General features: G+C 38.7%; 2 protein-coding genes across 5 annotated transcripts in view; one reads left to right on the top strand and one right to left on the bottom strand.

Annotated features, from left to right (window-relative positions):
- Positions 1 to 925: 925 nt before the first annotated feature.
- LOC110974933 (uncharacterized) lies at positions 926 to 14,945 on the top strand. Of its 4 annotated transcripts, none has more exons than XM_087130187.1 (7): positions 930 to 1,265; positions 3,768 to 3,809; positions 6,144 to 6,185; positions 6,419 to 6,562; positions 7,301 to 7,447; positions 7,703 to 7,813; positions 14,764 to 14,945. In XM_087130187.1, exons 1-6 carry the CDS (start codon positions 1,001 to 1,003, stop codon positions 7,792 to 7,794), a joined length of 732 nt encoding a protein of 243 aa, XP_086986313.1. In that variant the 5' UTR covers positions 930 to 1,000; the 3' UTR covers positions 7,795 to 7,813; positions 14,764 to 14,945. The 4 variants fall into 4 exon arrangements, with proteins under 4 accessions (XP_086986315.1, XP_086986314.1, XP_086986313.1 ...); XM_087130186.1 differs by lacking the exon at positions 14,764 to 14,945 and adding an exon at positions 10,747 to 12,197 and having other exon boundaries at positions 932 to 1,265; XM_087130189.1 differs by lacking the exon at positions 7,301 to 7,447 and having other exon boundaries at positions 926 to 1,265.
- Positions 12,336 to 18,209, bottom strand: part of LOC110974891 (gamma-aminobutyric acid type B receptor subunit 2-like) — a 22,194-nt gene continuing 16,320 nt past the window's right edge. The window contains exons 11-16 of the mRNA XM_022226822.2: positions 17,886 to 18,018; positions 17,041 to 17,148; positions 16,215 to 16,340; positions 14,902 to 15,047; positions 13,819 to 14,011; positions 12,336 to 13,288 (exon numbers count right to left, since the gene is read on the bottom strand). Of these exons, the coding sequence (XP_022082514.2) occupies positions 13,139 to 13,288; positions 13,819 to 14,011; positions 14,902 to 15,047; positions 16,215 to 16,340; positions 17,041 to 17,148; positions 17,886 to 18,018 (856 nt within the window). The 3' untranslated portion in view covers positions 12,336 to 13,138. The remainder of the gene's footprint in view (positions 13,289 to 13,818; positions 14,012 to 14,901; positions 15,048 to 16,214; positions 16,341 to 17,040; positions 17,149 to 17,885; positions 18,019 to 18,209) is intronic.

Raw genomic sequence — 18,209 nt, 5'->3', positions numbered from 1 at the left:
TGAGCACGACCCACGGCATGAAATACGTCTGCACGGTTTTGAAAGTCCACTATTTTGGTATTAGTGATTAATGAATAACAATTAATTTAACCTGAGTTTTATGTATCACGTGCAGAATATCGTTGGAAAGTCTACTTTTTAAATAAATCAAAGAAAGAAATTCTGTATATGTTCTGTTGATATTGATCCTCATCGACGTTACCTGGAATATTTGTATAGGGCTCAGTTTTGTTTCTTATCATTAACACCAAACATCTGTATTACAGGAATAATGTAGATGATAGCCCTTGTTGAAAATCGTCAGAATATGTAACCATTAAAAAGAATATAATTAGTAGAACAGAGTTTTTTAGTTATCAAGCTCAATTTAAATTAAATGTAACGCTACACTTGGGCATTTTGATGAAAACTGTCAATCATGTTAAACTTTTTTAACAACAATCCGTAACAAAATGTGCTCTCCAAGATGCACGTGCCTGAATAATTTCTGGAAAAGTGGCTTTTCTGAAGATATCAGACAAAATGGCGCAAAGGACCCTTGTGCAGGTAGGCCTACAGTATACCACCTGCGACTGTTGTATGCAATTTGTTCGTAGGAGTTAAGTACGTACACCGTATGGCGCTGGACTACGCATGCGTTTTAACAGGTCGAAAAGTTATTTGGAGCCCATTAAATTTACGAGCACCTATACACAATAGCGGCTCTTAGCTAAAAGCAACACCATATTTAACCTGTTGAGGTTAAACAATTACTGCATTTATGGACACTTTTTATTGATTTGATTTATCTCAAATAAAAAAAAAATATCAGAGAGAAAGTATTATCAAATTCTTTTTCACATTCGATGTTTCTTTGGCTACAATCCGGTTGTAAGTGTGACGTCACTTCAGTTTAATCCACGCCCACCGCACATGTACTGCGCGCCCGCCTTTGTGACGCAGTCACTTACGAACCGGATATTCACTTCTGCACAGCTGGCAGATTGTATAAACTCGTTTGATGAACAAAATGAACTTACGAAGAAACAAGATGACCTCACGAAGAAACAAGATGAACTTACGAAGAAACAAGATGAACTCACGAAGAAACAAGATGAACTTACGAAGAAACAAGATGAACTCACGAAGAAACAAGATGAACTTACGAAGAAACAAGATGAACTCACGAAGAAACAAGATGAACTTACGAAGAAACAACGGTATTTTAAATGTTACGAGATCACAAAAAGGTGTCAGTTCATCGCCCATGCGAAAGAGGCTCGAAGGTAGGTGAATATTGTTAAAGTCATGCAGCACGCTGAAATAGACATCTTTCTCAAGTGAATAATGCAGTAAGCTCAGTAAAACTAAAATGAATGATACACTCCTGTAAAAATGTCGATAACCCATCATGTTTCGATAGTAGGCCTAAACGAGTCCTACTTTATTTCGCTTTGGTTGGCCTGTCGAGTGAGGTCTTTCATATTGCGTCGTATGGGACTTAATATATTTCTAGATTACAAATTGAAAATGGGCTTTAGATTAGTCCTGTTCTCGACAATTCCTAACTCAGATCACGTTTACCTACAGTATTTTCTACATGTACCTTCAAATATTGGTAGGAGATGGTCAAAACTGCACAGTGTATTTCATTTGGCCACATTTATACAAAGTTGTATAACATTTTACCAATTTCTTCTTACCAATTACTTTGATACCATTCATTTTGTGAGTGTACGAGTAAAGACCATCACCACACCCGACTTTGCGGCGAGACAATATTAAGGATTTTCATATCGTGCTCAACTTGACTATGCAAGCGTTTTACCATGTCTTTCGGATTTTTTGTGTACCATTTTTGTATAACCCTGTGAGGCCAATGCGAATATGTAGTATTGAAAATCACAGGCCGTTTTTGTTCCAAAGTTCAAGCACTGATACACCCATCCAGCGTTCTCAGTCCCATGATGCGTAAAATATTGTTTATGATTAGCTTTGCCGTTGTGGTGTAATATTCCGTTCCGACCAGAAAGCGACCATTCTCCATTGAAAATTGATATCTTTATGTGCTGAATTATGTAGTTAGCTCATTAAAAATAAATGAATAATACAATCTGGTAGAAATGTCGTTTTATTCTATTGTGTTTAGAAAGTAAAATGGGCCCCATTTGTTCTCCACTTGCCAATCGAGTCCAGTCTTTCATATTGCACCGTCTGGTACATATTTTTAATCCTGTTCTCAACATGCGGAATTGATTGCTTCATCCTTATAATATGCAACATCAGACCTGTGTTGCAAGGAAACTGACTATAAAATGGCCAAATCAGTAATTATTTCCAAGCCAAACAACTATACGGGATGAACTTAAGTTTTGCAGTTTGTGAAAGCAGAAGGCCAAAGTCACGCAAACTGTTTAGTGCTGTCGAATCAAAACGGTTAATGATATAAATCCTTAAGTCTTATATCGCAATACGCAGTTAAGATCGGATTTTTGTTGTCCACATTACGGGTATCAATGGTGCCAAAGTTACAGCAGTTTTGCAAACAGGACACATTTATTGTTTTTATTGTTTTATATGATAGGGGGCCTAGTTCTTAAGTTAAACTTGCCTGAATTTTTTATCTCTGTTTATCTCTACTTTGTATGATCGTCAGTATATGAAGGATACCATTAAAAATGCTAGTAGAAACAATGAAATTGCTATTTTCTGGCACTACGTCCCCATGACGGCGATCAAAAACGTGGGGCTTAATATGCAGTTTGGTATGTTTGAAGCGAACTCAGCAATTGGAAGTGCAACGTGCACGATTTAACGTGTGTGGCAATAACGGTGAATGTTTCACAGTGCAGAAATTGCCAATATGTATTTGTTTGGCTTCATCACGTAAGGTTCACCATGCTAGAAACCGTTGGTTTGTGCAACATTGATATTAATGCTTATGTGGAAGCAGCTGATGTACTTGAGCGATATTGGAGGACGTAGTCTGATTATTGCAATATGCAATATGCTGCTCCGAAAAAAATGACAGGAAACAGCTGCATTGTAGTCCTGGAGTCCTTATCAATTGGCGAAAGACAGCGTATTGCACAATGGGGGATTCCCCAAACCGTTTTCTGCGACGCAATGCTTGCAATCACAAAAGTGTTGTCCAAATCTGCAGAAAAATGTACTGGAGAAAAAGTCATACACAAGTAGAAACTTATTTATAGAATTAGGCCATTTCTTCCCTGGAGTTTTTGCAGAATCCATCTTTTTTATTCCTGTGGCTTTGCAGAAGTAAAGAACAAAGATAGCCTAGTCATATTTTAGTTTCATGTTCTTTAATGTGTTTTTATGCCTATCATTTTGTTCCGCTTGGTTACTGTAATACCCGTAATTCATTTAAAATCCTTTTATTCGTAGTTGTTTAGAAGTTGAACATTGACATTCAAAATCATACCCTCAACTCGTAAACCTTGGCTACCATTTTATATGGGCTGCAAAAACTTGCAGAAAGTTCATTCCTTGCTGTAAAGATCTGTTTTCATCTGAATGCGCATTTTCTTTTGATCAGGTGCTAATCTAAATGCGATCCAGTGCTATCTAATCAACACGGTAAATTCTAAAGCTTCGTATCACGATATGCAATTAAGACTGTTGGTGTTCTTCACATTACCGATATAAATGGTGAAAATTTACATATCAGATTTGGCAAGATTGATAGGACACATCTGTAGTTATGGATTAATAACACACTCTTAATGAAACATACCTAAATTATTTGCTCTCTGCTTTGTTATGTACAGGGGCTGAATGTCTACCTACTGAATCTACTTTGCTTGATGATCGTAAGTGCTAAACCTTGTGTAGGCAGGAAGGATATCATTAATCAATAATGCTAATAGGAAAAATCGAGATTGAGGTCCTTGTTTTATTAATTTCTGACGCTAGTTCCCCAAGAATGTGATGGAAACTTATGGCTCAATGTCCAATGTTTGGTGTGTTTCAACTTGACCGCGCAATTCAGAGAACAACAAACGGGGTTCAATGCGTTTGGCAATTAACAAAATGTGCTGAGCGAATACAAATTTGCCAACCCTTCAACTTTTGCTACTATTTTATAAGCGCTGCAAAAGTTTGCAGAAAGTTCATTCCTTGCTGAGAAGACCTGTGTCACCAGAAGGCGCATTTCATCTCATTTAAGGTAACAATCATAGCATTGAAAATACCCCGGACAACTCTAACACTCTCCGATATTTAGGAAAGTGTAAGACATAGTAAAGTCGCATTTATAATCCCATAAAGACATATCAAGGTACACTGGGCCAAAATGCTATACAAAAGTTTTGGACATATTTGAAAGTTGGAGCGTTTTTGATTTTGAAAGAAGTTTTTCATTTTTGTATCTCATATTTAATCAAAGGTTAGACTTTACCCTCTAAAGACTTCGTTGAACAATTAACCACTTTTTTGTAAACTTAATTTGAATATAAACAATGTTTTCGAAATTCATAAACGTCGTTGTTCTCTTGCTGAACACCATCCATCATCACTTTAAACATCCCTCAACAAACACATACTCGCATTTGATTTCGACAAAAAAACAAAAACCAAATTTTTGCAGCACAAGGATAATTTTTATATTTATTTCGATGGGTTTGAAGATTAACAAGGATGAGTCAATAACTTCTTCTGGTGAGTGATAACTTGCAAAAAGTTTTAAAGAGCTTGCCGAACCGTTCATTTTATGTTGTGACTTGATCCCATTTTAGACGTCCAAAGGTGCAAACGTGACAAGTGTTCTCTCCACTGAAGGCATGTTAATGTGCTGTTCCTTATTACCGGATAAAAGCCGAAATAAAATGAGAACATCTGTTTGGTTATATGGTTACTAATAAATCCAGTGGCCTGTTAAATTTATGGACTTAGTGCAAAGTACAGTACATATACCTCTGTGCGGAATATAATGCTCAACGACATGGTTTACATACAAGTGCAATGTTTGTGACACACAACTGTTTACACACAGTTAAAAGCCACGAGTGTTATTTATAGATGGATTGTATGCAAAATAAATGTCAACAAATTAAAAAAAAAGAGTTAAAGTGCATATTATGGAACCATGTCCAAATACTGTAAAATTACACAGGATATGTCGATGCGATTAAGGTGTTTTGATGTTGAATTAAATGTATGTTGTCAAGGATTTTGTGTAGTGTAATGTAACGAAAGTAGCAAATGCGAACGCGGGCCTACGAAACATGTTGAAAATTTCATGCCTTGCCTTTAACACTTAAAAGCGGTGCTACAATGCACTTAAAACATTCAATTAATCTAACAGACTTACAACAACAACCAGTTTGAGTGCAAAACAATATCACCCAAAAGAACCTTTTCATGAGTAATGCTGTTTGGCATTCACCCTTTAACCGTTTTTTATGTGATGTGGTCATGCTGGCCTACCCTTAACTGCTTTTAAAAGGTAGTTTCAATGGATCTCCAAATGCAAACTTTGCTTCCCATTTAACCGCATTTGCAAATTTTATTTCACTACTGCAAGGGGTGTGTTACTATCTGTTTGATTTTTATGGTTATGGGTTTTCCATCTTCATGAACAAAACTGGGATGCCATTCTGAGTAGCCAGCCTGAATGTTACACCTGGCTTCGGGCGGCAATAAAAGACGTCGACTATAAATAACAGGCGCAAAATACTTATCTGTGAACTTTAGCGATATTGCAGGTTGTAGCCGGGTTGTTTGGACGCAGCATTGCTGGACAATATTCAAAACCATTAGTGATTATGCAAGATGAATAGTGCTCAGAATCATGACCGCAAACGGCTGCACTGAAGACTTAGTCCCTATATTTGGTAAAAGACAGAGCATTGCACAATGGGACTTCCAAAACCCATTTTCTGAGATGCAATGCTTGCAGTCTCAAAGGTGGGCTTTGTTCAAATTTCCAGAAAAGAATATTTGAGAAGATATAATCAAACATCCAGAAATCACCAACAAAATTTGGAGAATTTATTTCATTTGTTGAAGAATTTGTTTTTTTACGACTTTGTACTAAATAGTCGAGGACACACAGGTATATCCTAGTTTTTTTGTATTATGAATATCCCGTTTAAACTTCATTACATGCTACCCAAATATGAATTTACCATTTTTTATTTCAACAGACTCGATGATAAGCCAGGATGAGACGTCAAGAATTTCTCGTGGTAAGTGACAACTTTCCAGAAAGTTGTAAAGATCTTGCTAGCCCGTTAATTATGTTCTTGATGCTTTTTTGGACGTTTGAAGCTACCTCCGTCACAAAGTCACAATACTTTGAAATTGGGTTTGGGTTTCATGAATAAATGGTTATTATTATCTAACAATTTTTATTTAACTGTAACGTGTTTATGTTATGTTTTTCGTATATTTTGTTCCTACCTGGATGACATATACGCAGTGTCAACAAATAGTCTCCGATCAAATACCTGTCTTGAAGTTATTGCGAGAAGTCTTCAGAACGATCGTATCGAGCAAGTTACGGACACCAGCATAAAAAATGACTATGGAGAACAAGAATCTGAAACGTCCATCGTTAAAAATGGTATGTAGGCCTAAGTGCAACAACTCCCGCGCCAACCAATGAAGGGTTGCGCGGCATTGGCTTATCCAACTAGTGGTGTGTGGGGAGGTGGGGGGAACTCAAAAGCGAATACAGATTCGGGGACATTCAACACGATGTTTGATGAGAAAAATGTTAAAAGCCTTCTTTGTGGTCCCGACATCCTCGCTTATAATTCCTGGTGTTTTTTTTTTTTTTAGGGTTTTGGTTCTATTATTTAAGAAAAAAAGTAAGGGGGCAAGTTTCCGCCAGCCCCCCTTGGATACGCCACTTGTGCGTGTAATTTTACAAAAGCAGTTTAGTAAGCAGTTTTGCCTTACTTTTTACTTTTTTCCTGATTTGTCTCGTTTCATTTTTTTATGTACAAGTGTTTGTGACTATGACAACAACCGTTGCTCCTTTTCAATGTTGAAGCCATCTTGGTCTCTGAATATATACCTGTGCAAGGTTTTTTTTTCTTATGGTCGGATGAAATAACGTGAAACAGTGGCGTAAATATTTTTTCTGGAAGAACATTTTGGCTATTTACATGTCGACGTTACTCTGAGCAGAGCAAACTCGTTGATGATCCTGAAAGAAAGCTGTACAATTTCAATTGCACACAGTCAAAGAAACCAGATGCACCAAATCTGGAACAGAAGAAAGATAAAATAAGCAGCAATGCGATATATGAAGCGGTGCATACAACGAAATTGATTTGTATTTGCCTGCCTTTTCTAGGCACGCAGGTAACTGGAATACCTCTCTCCGGATTCGATCAAAACGAAATGTCATCCAACTTTCCGTTTGTTTGCAAGGCGAAAGGAGACGGAAATTTGATCATCATTGGCGGAAACACCACAATTTCCCAACATCAGAAGGCATCAGGTGATTTGAAATTTAAAAGAAAAGAAAAGACCGACTAAACAATATATTTATTCCTAACAAGTTAACGGCAAAATTTTCAATCAAGCTTAAATATCAATTTGTGGTAAAATTCCACTTTCTTTCCCTGAATTGCGTTTTCTCAATAAAAAAAAAATCTAAGGTCACAGGCTATGAGCAGTACTCGACCAGATTGACCTGTTTCTCTTGGAAAACTTAAAAAGTACGTCTGCCCACCATATCAATTCATGCCCACAGGTTCTGGACACGCGATAATTGAGGGCGCTGGGATATCCACTAGAGATCTCGACTCTGAGGTGGATCCACCCCGGCGTCGAGGTCTTCAGTAGGCATCCAAACGACCACAAGGTAAGGCAAAACAAGTTCTAAGCTCAAGTACCCGAGTAACGGCGGGAACTGCATCGACCTATTTAGATTTAGCATAAATATCTGGGTACTAAATGTTTAATAAATGATCGATACTCAAAATGAGTGCTAAATATTTCATTAAAATGGTTTTTAATGATACAGGTTTTCCTGGCCAAATTCGGAAAATGTGTAAATGAATTAGTAATGGCAACATTCGTTTCGAGTGAAAATTCTATTTAACTAATAAAAAATTCTATTTCAGTGAAGTAGCATTCAGTCGGATATTGCACTGGTGGCATTCATTTTTGTGCGAAATCGAATGTACTTCTGCAATCCTGCAGTCATCTTAATTTGAACTCAATCTATTTCGCAAAATGTTCAGGCGATTTCGCGCGAAATGTTATTTAAGGTATACCTGGTCCAGAATTGGAATTCGTATTTTCTTAGGAGTGTTTAGTTGAATGGTTAAATGTTCATATATTCATAGCTGAAATAGACCATTCATGTTGTCTTTAAAAACATACCGACTATTATACAAATCCTATAAAAACACTGACGCCGAGGTAACCTTTCCTTCTCGTGCTACGTTTTTGCCGCAATCATATAAAATACACACGTGGCCTTCTTGAAATGGCTGAATGGGAATATACAGAAGAATCATAGACTTTAATTGATGTACATTTTGATAACAAACACACGTCCATTACGTCCATTATCAAAGTGGTGTCATGATTTCTGTAACCCTGTAGGCCTATATATCTGATCAAATTGAACGCAAATTTTGTGAATTTGAATGAAGCAAATGAAAATGAATACTCAATACCGACCGTTTATGGTAAAAGACAGATTTTCGGTGAATAAGATTGTACATTGGTTACAACTGGCAAAGAATGCGTCAAATCGAAATCCTAATCTCTTATTTGTAGCCTCTTAGATGAAATGTAATGCATATTATTTACTTGAAGGATGCAAAACGAAGTCGAATGCTCGTATTGCGAAAATAAAACCAGGTTTTAAGTCGTTTTCAACAACCACGCCAAACTGAACTTTTACTTTACCAATCAAACAGCACATTTTCCAAAAATTGGCCAGGAAACCTATATTAGTTGAGGGTTTAAAGTCGATCTAATACATATGCATTGCCTGTCGAGTTTATATGTTAAAAGGGTCGCTAATACAGTGACATCTATCCGAAGTCCCAAAAGAAGCTGTGACGGACGTGCTTCTGTTTTCCCTACCGACCACATACGCAGAAAGAAACACATATGCCCACATTTTTGTGTGCCACCATTTTGTCATGTGTTGCAGGGGTATACTATACTCCTGTACGATAATTGTGCAATTGTCTGGCTAAGGTGACTTGTCAATTGTTGTCACACTCTTGATCTTTTGTTCTTTTCACATACTTGTTCGATCGATCTTCCATGCCCGTCTGTCCTCCCACGATAACCTAATAGATCATACCCCCAGAAATACAAGAGAAACTTTGAACTGAATGTATATAATAAATTAATTACAATGTTTGAGACGACCTGATTCAACATTATCTCGTGGGCGGGTATACTTATGATGAAATCTGCTGTATACTCCAAATTGGACATGACTTGGGTTGCACGCAGGCACACGGAAGTCTTTTCAACAGTAATGTTTCTTTGTTAGCTCCATAAATATAGTGCTGACAAGCTGGCAGGCTGTCTGTGCTCATTGGCCTATCCACCATGGCATATACACCCACAAAAACAATATTATCTGAAAATTAAATCAAGTGATAATTGCCCCCAAACATTCAATAAGCAGTTACGTATCCACGGCACAATTGCCCAAAGCAATTTGCTATCGAGCATTTGCGGATTTCCAGGTGAAATTGAGGGGAAAAAAGAAAATGATTGTATCGAGTGGCAGATTCCTTCTAGAATTCCATGAACACAACTCAACACATCTTTACAGTAGGCAAGAGTGAACTGAACTGCGGATAAGTTTGCCTAAATATTTTGCAGAAAACTTTTCCCCCCTTAAGAAAATCATAAAAAAACTCAACGCACGACAGACGACGGGCAATGGACGACGCACAATGGACGACGCACGACGGGCGACAAACGACTCACAACCGACGACGGAAAATGGTATATATGGAACTGGAAAATGGCAGAAGTGAGACATAACAAAAAGCGAGTGGTGACGGACGACGGGCGAAAGCAGATATGGAATTCCATAAAAAAACAGATTACCAAGAAAACTTACCTTTTTGGTAACATGCGGGACCAGTAACTTCGTATGTACGCTATACGGAATTTGGGCAAGGCCAAGGACATTCTTCAGTCTCAGAGCCTTTAAAAATGGAGGTTTTTAACCACCTGATATATTTAGTGGCTTTTAAAAAATTCTACTGTTCAAAGGCCCGAAAGTGAAGGAAACATTTCGCACAAAAAAATTGAACTTATTTTATAAAGAGGCATTGGACGAACACATATTTCAGTTTGTCGTGGTGCTTTACAAGAATTTGCAATAATTCGTTATTCCTTTAAATTAACAAAGAAGACTGTATGCCATATGCTAATTATGTTTTCGTTTGAGTGTTCAAGATTTTAAGTTGTAATGTTCCTTAAGTCACCAGAAAACAGTGGATTTACTCTTAAACATTAACTGCGATTCAACAATGTAAATGTTTTTCTAGAGGTCGTTGGATGACATTTTAAGGAAGTTAAACTTTCCCTTCTGTGACGATAAAGCAATTAAGGATATTCAGTGATTATGTGTCTCATTTCACAAGAACACAAACTTAGAGCCATATATTCAAGTCTGAAGCCTTTCATTAAAATACGTCAATGGTATGAGCGACACATAGGCTATATGTGTCTCCAACTGTTGTATATACCCGTTTGTATAGGTTATGCATATCATGTTAACATAAATGTCCTTTCTTTGCTTTGTAGCTGATCGCGATGTCCCGTCTGCAGACCCTGCGACACTTCAAAGAATCTTACATGAAATCAATGATATGAAGAAGCGTCTACCTTGCGCTGGTTGTGACAGACAAAACAATCATTCCAGCTGTTTTATTAGTCAGGATGATATCACCTACTACACGGGCTTCTCAGCGAATGAATTTGATATTACTGTTCAGAAACTAGAAGGACAATTTCGGTCATTTAATCACAGGAAACGAGCTCAGAATGGAATGAGCTTTTCGTTCCGAGAACTCTTTTTTATAGGATTGGTTAGGTTGAAGCACGATTTCCGTTTTGAACATATGGCGCATCTGTTTAAAATAGATGCGCGCCACTGTTCTATTGCCTTTTTTAGATGGCTTGATTTTATTTTCACACTTTCAACAAATCTGGATTGGTCGAATAGACATCCGGTTTATAAACCTTGGCTAGACAAGTTTATAAAGGAACTGAAAGACGTTCATGTATTAGATGAAATAGAACTAACTCAGGATACAGGTTTAAGGGCGTTATTATGCGTGGATCGGCTGAGCGGATCTGTTCTTTTTGCATCAGATGTTTATAACGATTCCTTACGGGCTAAAAATGTTAAAAACAAAATTAAAAACCAAAATGCTTTGTTGGCTGTGTTAAAGAAAAACCTAGAGCGTGGAATACTGAAAAGGGGTAATGAATTCATTGTGAAAAAATCTTTGAATGTTCGAGAAGATTTAACTCAGCTTGGTTTTGAAGTAAGAGAAAACGTATCTCATAGGAAAAGGGCAATGGAAGGTATTCGCGAATTTAAAATCTTAACTAACACAGATGGTTGGTCTGACTGGCATTTTAAAAAGATTTGGCACGCTTGCTTCTTTTGTTTAGATTTAAAAACAAGATTGAATAACATTCTATGAAAAGGAGTGGTGAACTTTAACCGAAAGAAAAAGTTACATTTGGAGGTTGAGTTGAAGTAACGGTTTGGTTTCACTGTTGGAATTAAAACATTTTGACATTAAGTTAATGTCATGTGAAGTTGACTGACTGGTTGTTAAAATTATTATAAAGAGGAACAAAAACATTGACTGGAACAAAAGTTGAATTTGCGACATCAGAAGCGCCGGTACTGGGCAGTCCAGTACCGGCGCTCTACCAACTGAGCTGTCGAACCCAATTTGGGTTATTTTCCAATTTGTCACCTTTTGTTTCGGCGGGCGCTGTCAGAAGCAATACAAACTGAAACACGCCGCCGCCCGACAAAGACATTGACAAAAGGGAAGAATTGGTAATATATGGCTAAGCGGCACAGGCTACGAGAGCACCGGTGCAGTGCCCAGGAGGTTTAAGGTTCGAATCTCTTATCAGTCAATTTCTTCGTTTATGTTTCTAAAATTAAAGCAGATGTTCATGTTTGAGTTGTGTTGAAATAAATGCAGTAGGCTGCTGTTCCAAAGACGCAACACTTCATTTACGACTGTTTTTGTGCAAGGTGAGACCTCACTGGCTCCATATAAAAGTACCCAGGTATCTGCACAGTGTCAAAGTGAATGTTAATCATCGATGAACGTTTCGACTGCTTGAATTTTCTATTGATAGGTTAACTTTCCAAATATAGGTAATATGTGATCACATGAGGAAGGTGCAGGCAGTGACATGTTGGCAAGCTCACTACGGAAAATGTTTTTTGTCGTGTAGTAACTGAACGTTAGGTAGCCAAGTTTTTCATGGTAATATTTTTTCTAGCTGAAAGAAAGGTTTAAAAGCCACTGCGGTTTCTTAATTCAACTAATGTTTTTTTATGGAGATATGAGTTTGAGTAAGTTGAACAATGTTTAAGTAATTGATGTGCTAGTATATTTTTTTAAGATTTTCATATTGAAATCGTCGACAATAATGGCTGTCATGCACTGCCGTCTATACCTTCTGGACAAGGAAGAGTAGGCTAGCTGGCTTTGTAGCTTAAACCTACATCTCCGTCGTTTCTCACCACCATTTTACACAGTAATGTACAATCATAAAGGTGAAATATTTTACGAAATGAATATCTGCAATTGCCATCTCAATCAGGTGGCATTCAACACGGCGGGAGGACAAGGGAGTTTGAGTAGTGCGTCGAGCGTCGTTTAAGAGCCAGTAGTTACACATGCGTTGTAATTCGGTACACGGTTATATGCATTGACAACCATTGCAAAGTCATGAAATCTAAAGAAAATGAGGCCGTGTCAGCGTTTGATCACGCTAAAAAAATTCAGTCCCTGAAACTAATACCTTATCAGTTCTAGCAGTTAGAAAAGCTCATACCGCATCGATAATCTAAAACGTTCAATTTGCGCCAAGTGCAGGTACACATCAATTTAAAGTAAGACTCATTTTCTGAATGTGGATGTACGAAACCTTTACATCACGGTACGACAACTGAACTAGTTTCAGCTCGGCTTGGTCCGGGTTTGCCCAAGGTGTCCCGTGGACCGTGCTGGCTTGATACGGTCGATGGATGGATCCGCTCGGTCGGTTGTACCGTACTGCCTCTCGTGCTGTACACGGCAGCCACCTTTCAGACACAAACAATTCTTGTTATCCTTTCACAACATTTATACGCTTCCCTCTCTGACTAACTAGGTCGACAAAGAGTGCAACGTTGTGAAGTCACCTCAGATAAATGGCAGACCAGGTTCTTAAATGTTACACATAGAAAAGATTGAAAAGTTTGTGTTCTAAAGGTGGCGTTCTCTTGCGCAAATGAAGTGGCCTTTAATTTAATACTTATTTACAGTCGGGACTATCTGCTCTTCGGAATTAGCTGTAAACCATCCTACGCCAATTACTGGATGGGTCTCATTAGAATGCCTGCGGAGTGTGTTGCCCAGATATTCAATATAGATTGCTATACCCACAAAGTGGCAAAGGCACCTTCACTGTGCAGACTCTCCATTTGTCATATTGCCATACACAACTGGCATTTCAAAATTCCTTTAAATAGATTTTGAACATTACTTCCAAACATTAAACTCCTGCACCATCCGTGAATCATGCAAAACCAGCCAGTTAAAAAAAAGAGAGGACATTTGTGAGTACTCTAACCTTTGGAAAGAACAGCATACATAGCGTTGCTGTGGTACAAAACATAACGAATCCAGCCAGGAGTGCGTAGGTGACAGACACAGCGTCAGTGACGAGCACAGAGACGGGTACCACCACCACGCAGCACAGGCAGACGTTGTAGATGGACAGGCCAACGTAGTTACTGTCGTTCAGGCCTGAAACGTTGACATTTCTGTTTGACAGTGGAGAAAATTACGATAGGAATGATGTCGCATGAAATCTGAGTCCCTGTCTATGTTGTCGCTCTTCTGAGCATCTTATCAGCAATGACGCATGTGAAATGTATTCAAAGAATGTTTATGCAATTTTTAAAAATGCTTTATACGCATTTACGTAACGAGGTTTACATTGAGATATTGGCTAATTCTTTGGGCAAGAACGCTACCTATTGACTATAAGTTACTCTAAATATTCTAAAGCTGTGACAAGACACAACACTGCTATGGCTGAATTTGTTTCCAATGCTTGCATCCAGCATATAAAAGTAACTTACACAAATCATTTCATATTCTCAATATTTCCCCCCTTATCAATATGAATTTAAGTATTACATGGTAACAACAGCAGCCGATCCACAACCTGGATCTACACAACTTCACAGTTACTTCTTCTTCTGTAACGGCAATAAGTTCATTTAAGCCAGGAAAAAACAACCCAATTTCATGGCAAATTTGTGGCAATAGTAGGCCTAATTGTATTCAAGAATAAGGCCTAGCAGAGAGCATTGGCTTTATATACATAGGCAGTCATCCCTTCTCTAAGATTACTAAAGTTATGAGAGTCGCGACAACATTCTTTACTGGTGAATTGAGCACAGAGTCGTGGACTTCAACATGTACTATCTCGTTGAAAATTACTATATGGTGAGCAGAGCTAAGAAATGTAACCAAGAATTCTTTTTTTGTGTGTGTGTTTTTTTTTCAGTTTGATCGACTGTAGAGTACCGAAGTGTGACGTCATTTTTGAGCCCGGAATCCAGTGCAAACAAATGGACTACTAATGTCTTCTACAAACATAATTGTGCGTACGACATTTTCACCTCAGTATCCTATAGATGTTTACCTTGTCTGCCAGGCCAGAAAAGCACCAAACACCATGACGAATGCCTTGTAGATCAGTAGCGCCATCAGCCATATGATATTATGTGTCGATGTGCACTGCACCAAAACTTCCTCGCGTCGTATAAAGTTCAGCTCATCTTCAGGAGTCTGGTTATGTTAAAATATGGATGCTCTATAGACCCGTATAAAATTATATTACATCTAGGCGCAAAAGCCAAAGCAAATGCGAATTTGTGACGTTAGATCAAATTTCGAGTTATGAATTCGCAGACTTTGAATACAATTCAACACAGGGAATTTCGCTGAAAATATTTCATGACGTAAAAATCGTATTGCTCTTGCGTTCGCCAGAAGACCGAATCGGCCTTTCAAGCGATTTTGCAGCTTAAAGACCTTTTTCGCGTGGAGATTTGTCAAAGATGAATTCAATTTCGACTGATCAAAGCTCGTCCTTACAGAAAATGTGACTTTGAAACTGTGATCGCTTTTGCAACATGTACAAAACGGCCCGAGAATGTGGAAGCCGCGCGCATTTTGATTTTCCTTTTTATATACAGAATACATCAGTTCTATTTTTCGCATACTTTTGTAGTGAAAAATCTAATCCGGAGACCTGCCTTCTTTTTAAAGGTTGCAGGCATGCCGTAACGTATAGGAGTTATAAACACAGTATTTCTGTGTTGTTCATTGCCATGCTATTGTTTTGAGAATTCCTTTTCTTTAATGAAATGATTTCCGTGTAAGGTAAAAGTCTGCATTTAAAACCACAGGTAGAATAGCAAAACTTCACAATTAACGAAAATAGGTTTATTATGGTCAGCATGATTATTTCTCATATTACGTGTTTGTTACCATTCTTTTCCAGAGCCCGCCTCCAGCCACGTCCCATGGGGATTGTATGTAAATATCTAAACCACGTGCTGATAGGGGATTATTGACAAAGAAAGTGCCTGGGCAAGCCTTGGAAAGCCCGGGCCTGTCTTTTATCAATGGCCAGTCTCTCTTATGTGTCTCTGAGCTGTAGACAGCTGTCTGAGTAGTTTCATTGTGTTGGGGGTGTCACATTTTTGTGGTTATAACGGAAGTGATCTCAAAACGATCACCTTGGTGCAATGGGTGTAAAAAGTAGGCTCTGTGCAGTGAATTCAGCTGATACTCATATGACAGCGTCCGAGCATTAACATGAACAAATCGGCCCTGTTGCAGCGGAGGGTTAAGAATGATCATTTACCAAAAAAGGTGTTCATTCATGGATTTCGTTTTCGACTTAAAGAATCCACCTACGGCCTCCGAGTATCCCTGCAGGCGACCTACCTGAGGAATCTTCCTCGTAACGACGACGATCGTCTGCGGGTCTACTATCTCCCTGGGGATCAGTATGGCCAGATCTATCATCAGCAGGACACCAACAATAGCAATGAGATGGTGGTCCTTAATGACCTGTGGAGGAGAGGCCGTAATCGGATTATTGCATGTGATGATATTTTGTGGTATGACACTGGTGGCATTTTACCCAAGGACGATTGAATCGATATAAAGCAGTATAGTCAAACCATTCCGCGAACTGTGCGTTTCGATTACTTCCCCAGCGCTAGCTCGTGCAAGTCCGACTGTGTTCGATTTGGCTCTCACATGACTTGTCGCACTTATACGACGCGGACGGCAACAGCCACGTGCCAGGGGAGGGTGCGTTGGTATGCATGCATAAAGATATACAGAGAGTATATTGCCAATACAGGCGCAATTAAGTATAGCTTTATTTAACGCATCCTAGCCTCGTCTCACTTCCGGTGCAGACTACTTTCCCCTTTTTAGAAGTTGGCTGCGACTGGCTGGCACCTTGGAGTGCTTAGAATTTGCAGCACATCACAGCATATCACACAATACAATATAAGGGAGACAGCGCTGCGGGGACAGATGACACTAATCAATAGCAACCTACATTTGCAATCATGCCAAAAATAATAATAAATTAATGAAAAAAGAAAATGACGATGCATTTTCACTTACAGAGGGTCTGTAAAAAAACCCAAAAATCAAGCAAAAAAAAAACACTAGTCACAATACTGATTTTTTTAAAGACAGGCTGACAACATACAGCATAGAGCCAAAGTGCTGTTACAAATAATAAGAACGGTACCTTTCTCTTCGTCTTGTTGTGGACAACGACGCTGTACACTCGCCACATCTTGGTGAACATACCACCGAAGGCAAGCGTGAAAGCAATCGACAACAGCCACTCCCGAGCCTAATATGTGGGAACGAAATATACAGAACCATAGATCGCTTGCATGGTGCGCCATCATTGAGGAAGGGCTTTGTTCCTGTGTGGATGTGCCCGAGTAGACACTCTGTACTTTTACGGCCACTGAATTTACTAAACAAAAATTGCCCATCTGCTAGTTCGCAATTTCCCGCCTGGGTGGGTTCCGATGCTCGTGAACCAACGTCAGATCACTGATTGCAATCTGGATCCTGGTGAAACAAACCGGCCCCAGTTTCATGGTTCCATGTAGCTCTATGTGTAGCTCTATGTGGGCGTGGTTTGAAGTGAAATGACGTCACACTTATGAACTCGTCACGCTGTGTATTTGTATTTTGCAAACAGTCCTGTAACATAATCACGCACGCTTTCTTACGTATGCGTTTTCCTAAGGCAGTAGGATGGGACGCGAACCATCGAGCTCCCAAAGGTATAAGTGCACATGTGCACAAAGTGTGACGTCATTTTGTTCTAGGTCTTATTTCAATCAGAGTTCAAGAAAGAGAATTGTGGCTTGCTTCCTCTCAGTTATGTTTAGATTTAGATATTATTATTTCTATTTGTTCTACTATTATTCAAACAGTTGTGTACATAAATATGCCAAGACCATAAACGTTCAACTGAGTTTGAACAATCAAGAAAAATTTAAATCCCTGTTTAAAGATTTCATTTGACATATTTTTTTATTGACTTTGAAACAAATGACGTCTTCTCAGTTTTACCTTACAAATGTTCAAAAGTTGCGGTCTGTCAACAACAGACTCGTCCACTCCCATGATGACAACGCTCGTGTAAGCAAAGACCAAGCCTGTGGCAACTATATTGTTGAGCCGGGGACTCGACATCTTGACTTGCCTAGGACGAAAAAGACTCATTTCATTTCCTCGAATTCCATGGGTATCCCGCACGAGTTTCGGCCAACAGTGAAGCAGTGAAAGACTGGGCTGAGGACTTCATGCATGTTTTAATAATTATCAACAGTCTCCCGCCTCCCCTGTCTCACGTGTACAGGGTGTCCCAGAAAAAAAAAAAACCCTGATGAAAGG

Source organism: Acanthaster planci, linkage group LG20 (genome assembly GCF_054643075.1).
Source record: "Acanthaster planci isolate LZ-2023a linkage group LG20, COTS_SCS, whole genome shotgun sequence".
In the NCBI taxonomy this organism is placed as follows: domain Eukaryota; kingdom Metazoa; phylum Echinodermata; class Asteroidea; order Valvatida; family Acanthasteridae; genus Acanthaster; species Acanthaster planci.
This window is presented reverse-complemented; position numbering and strand designations above follow the sequence as displayed.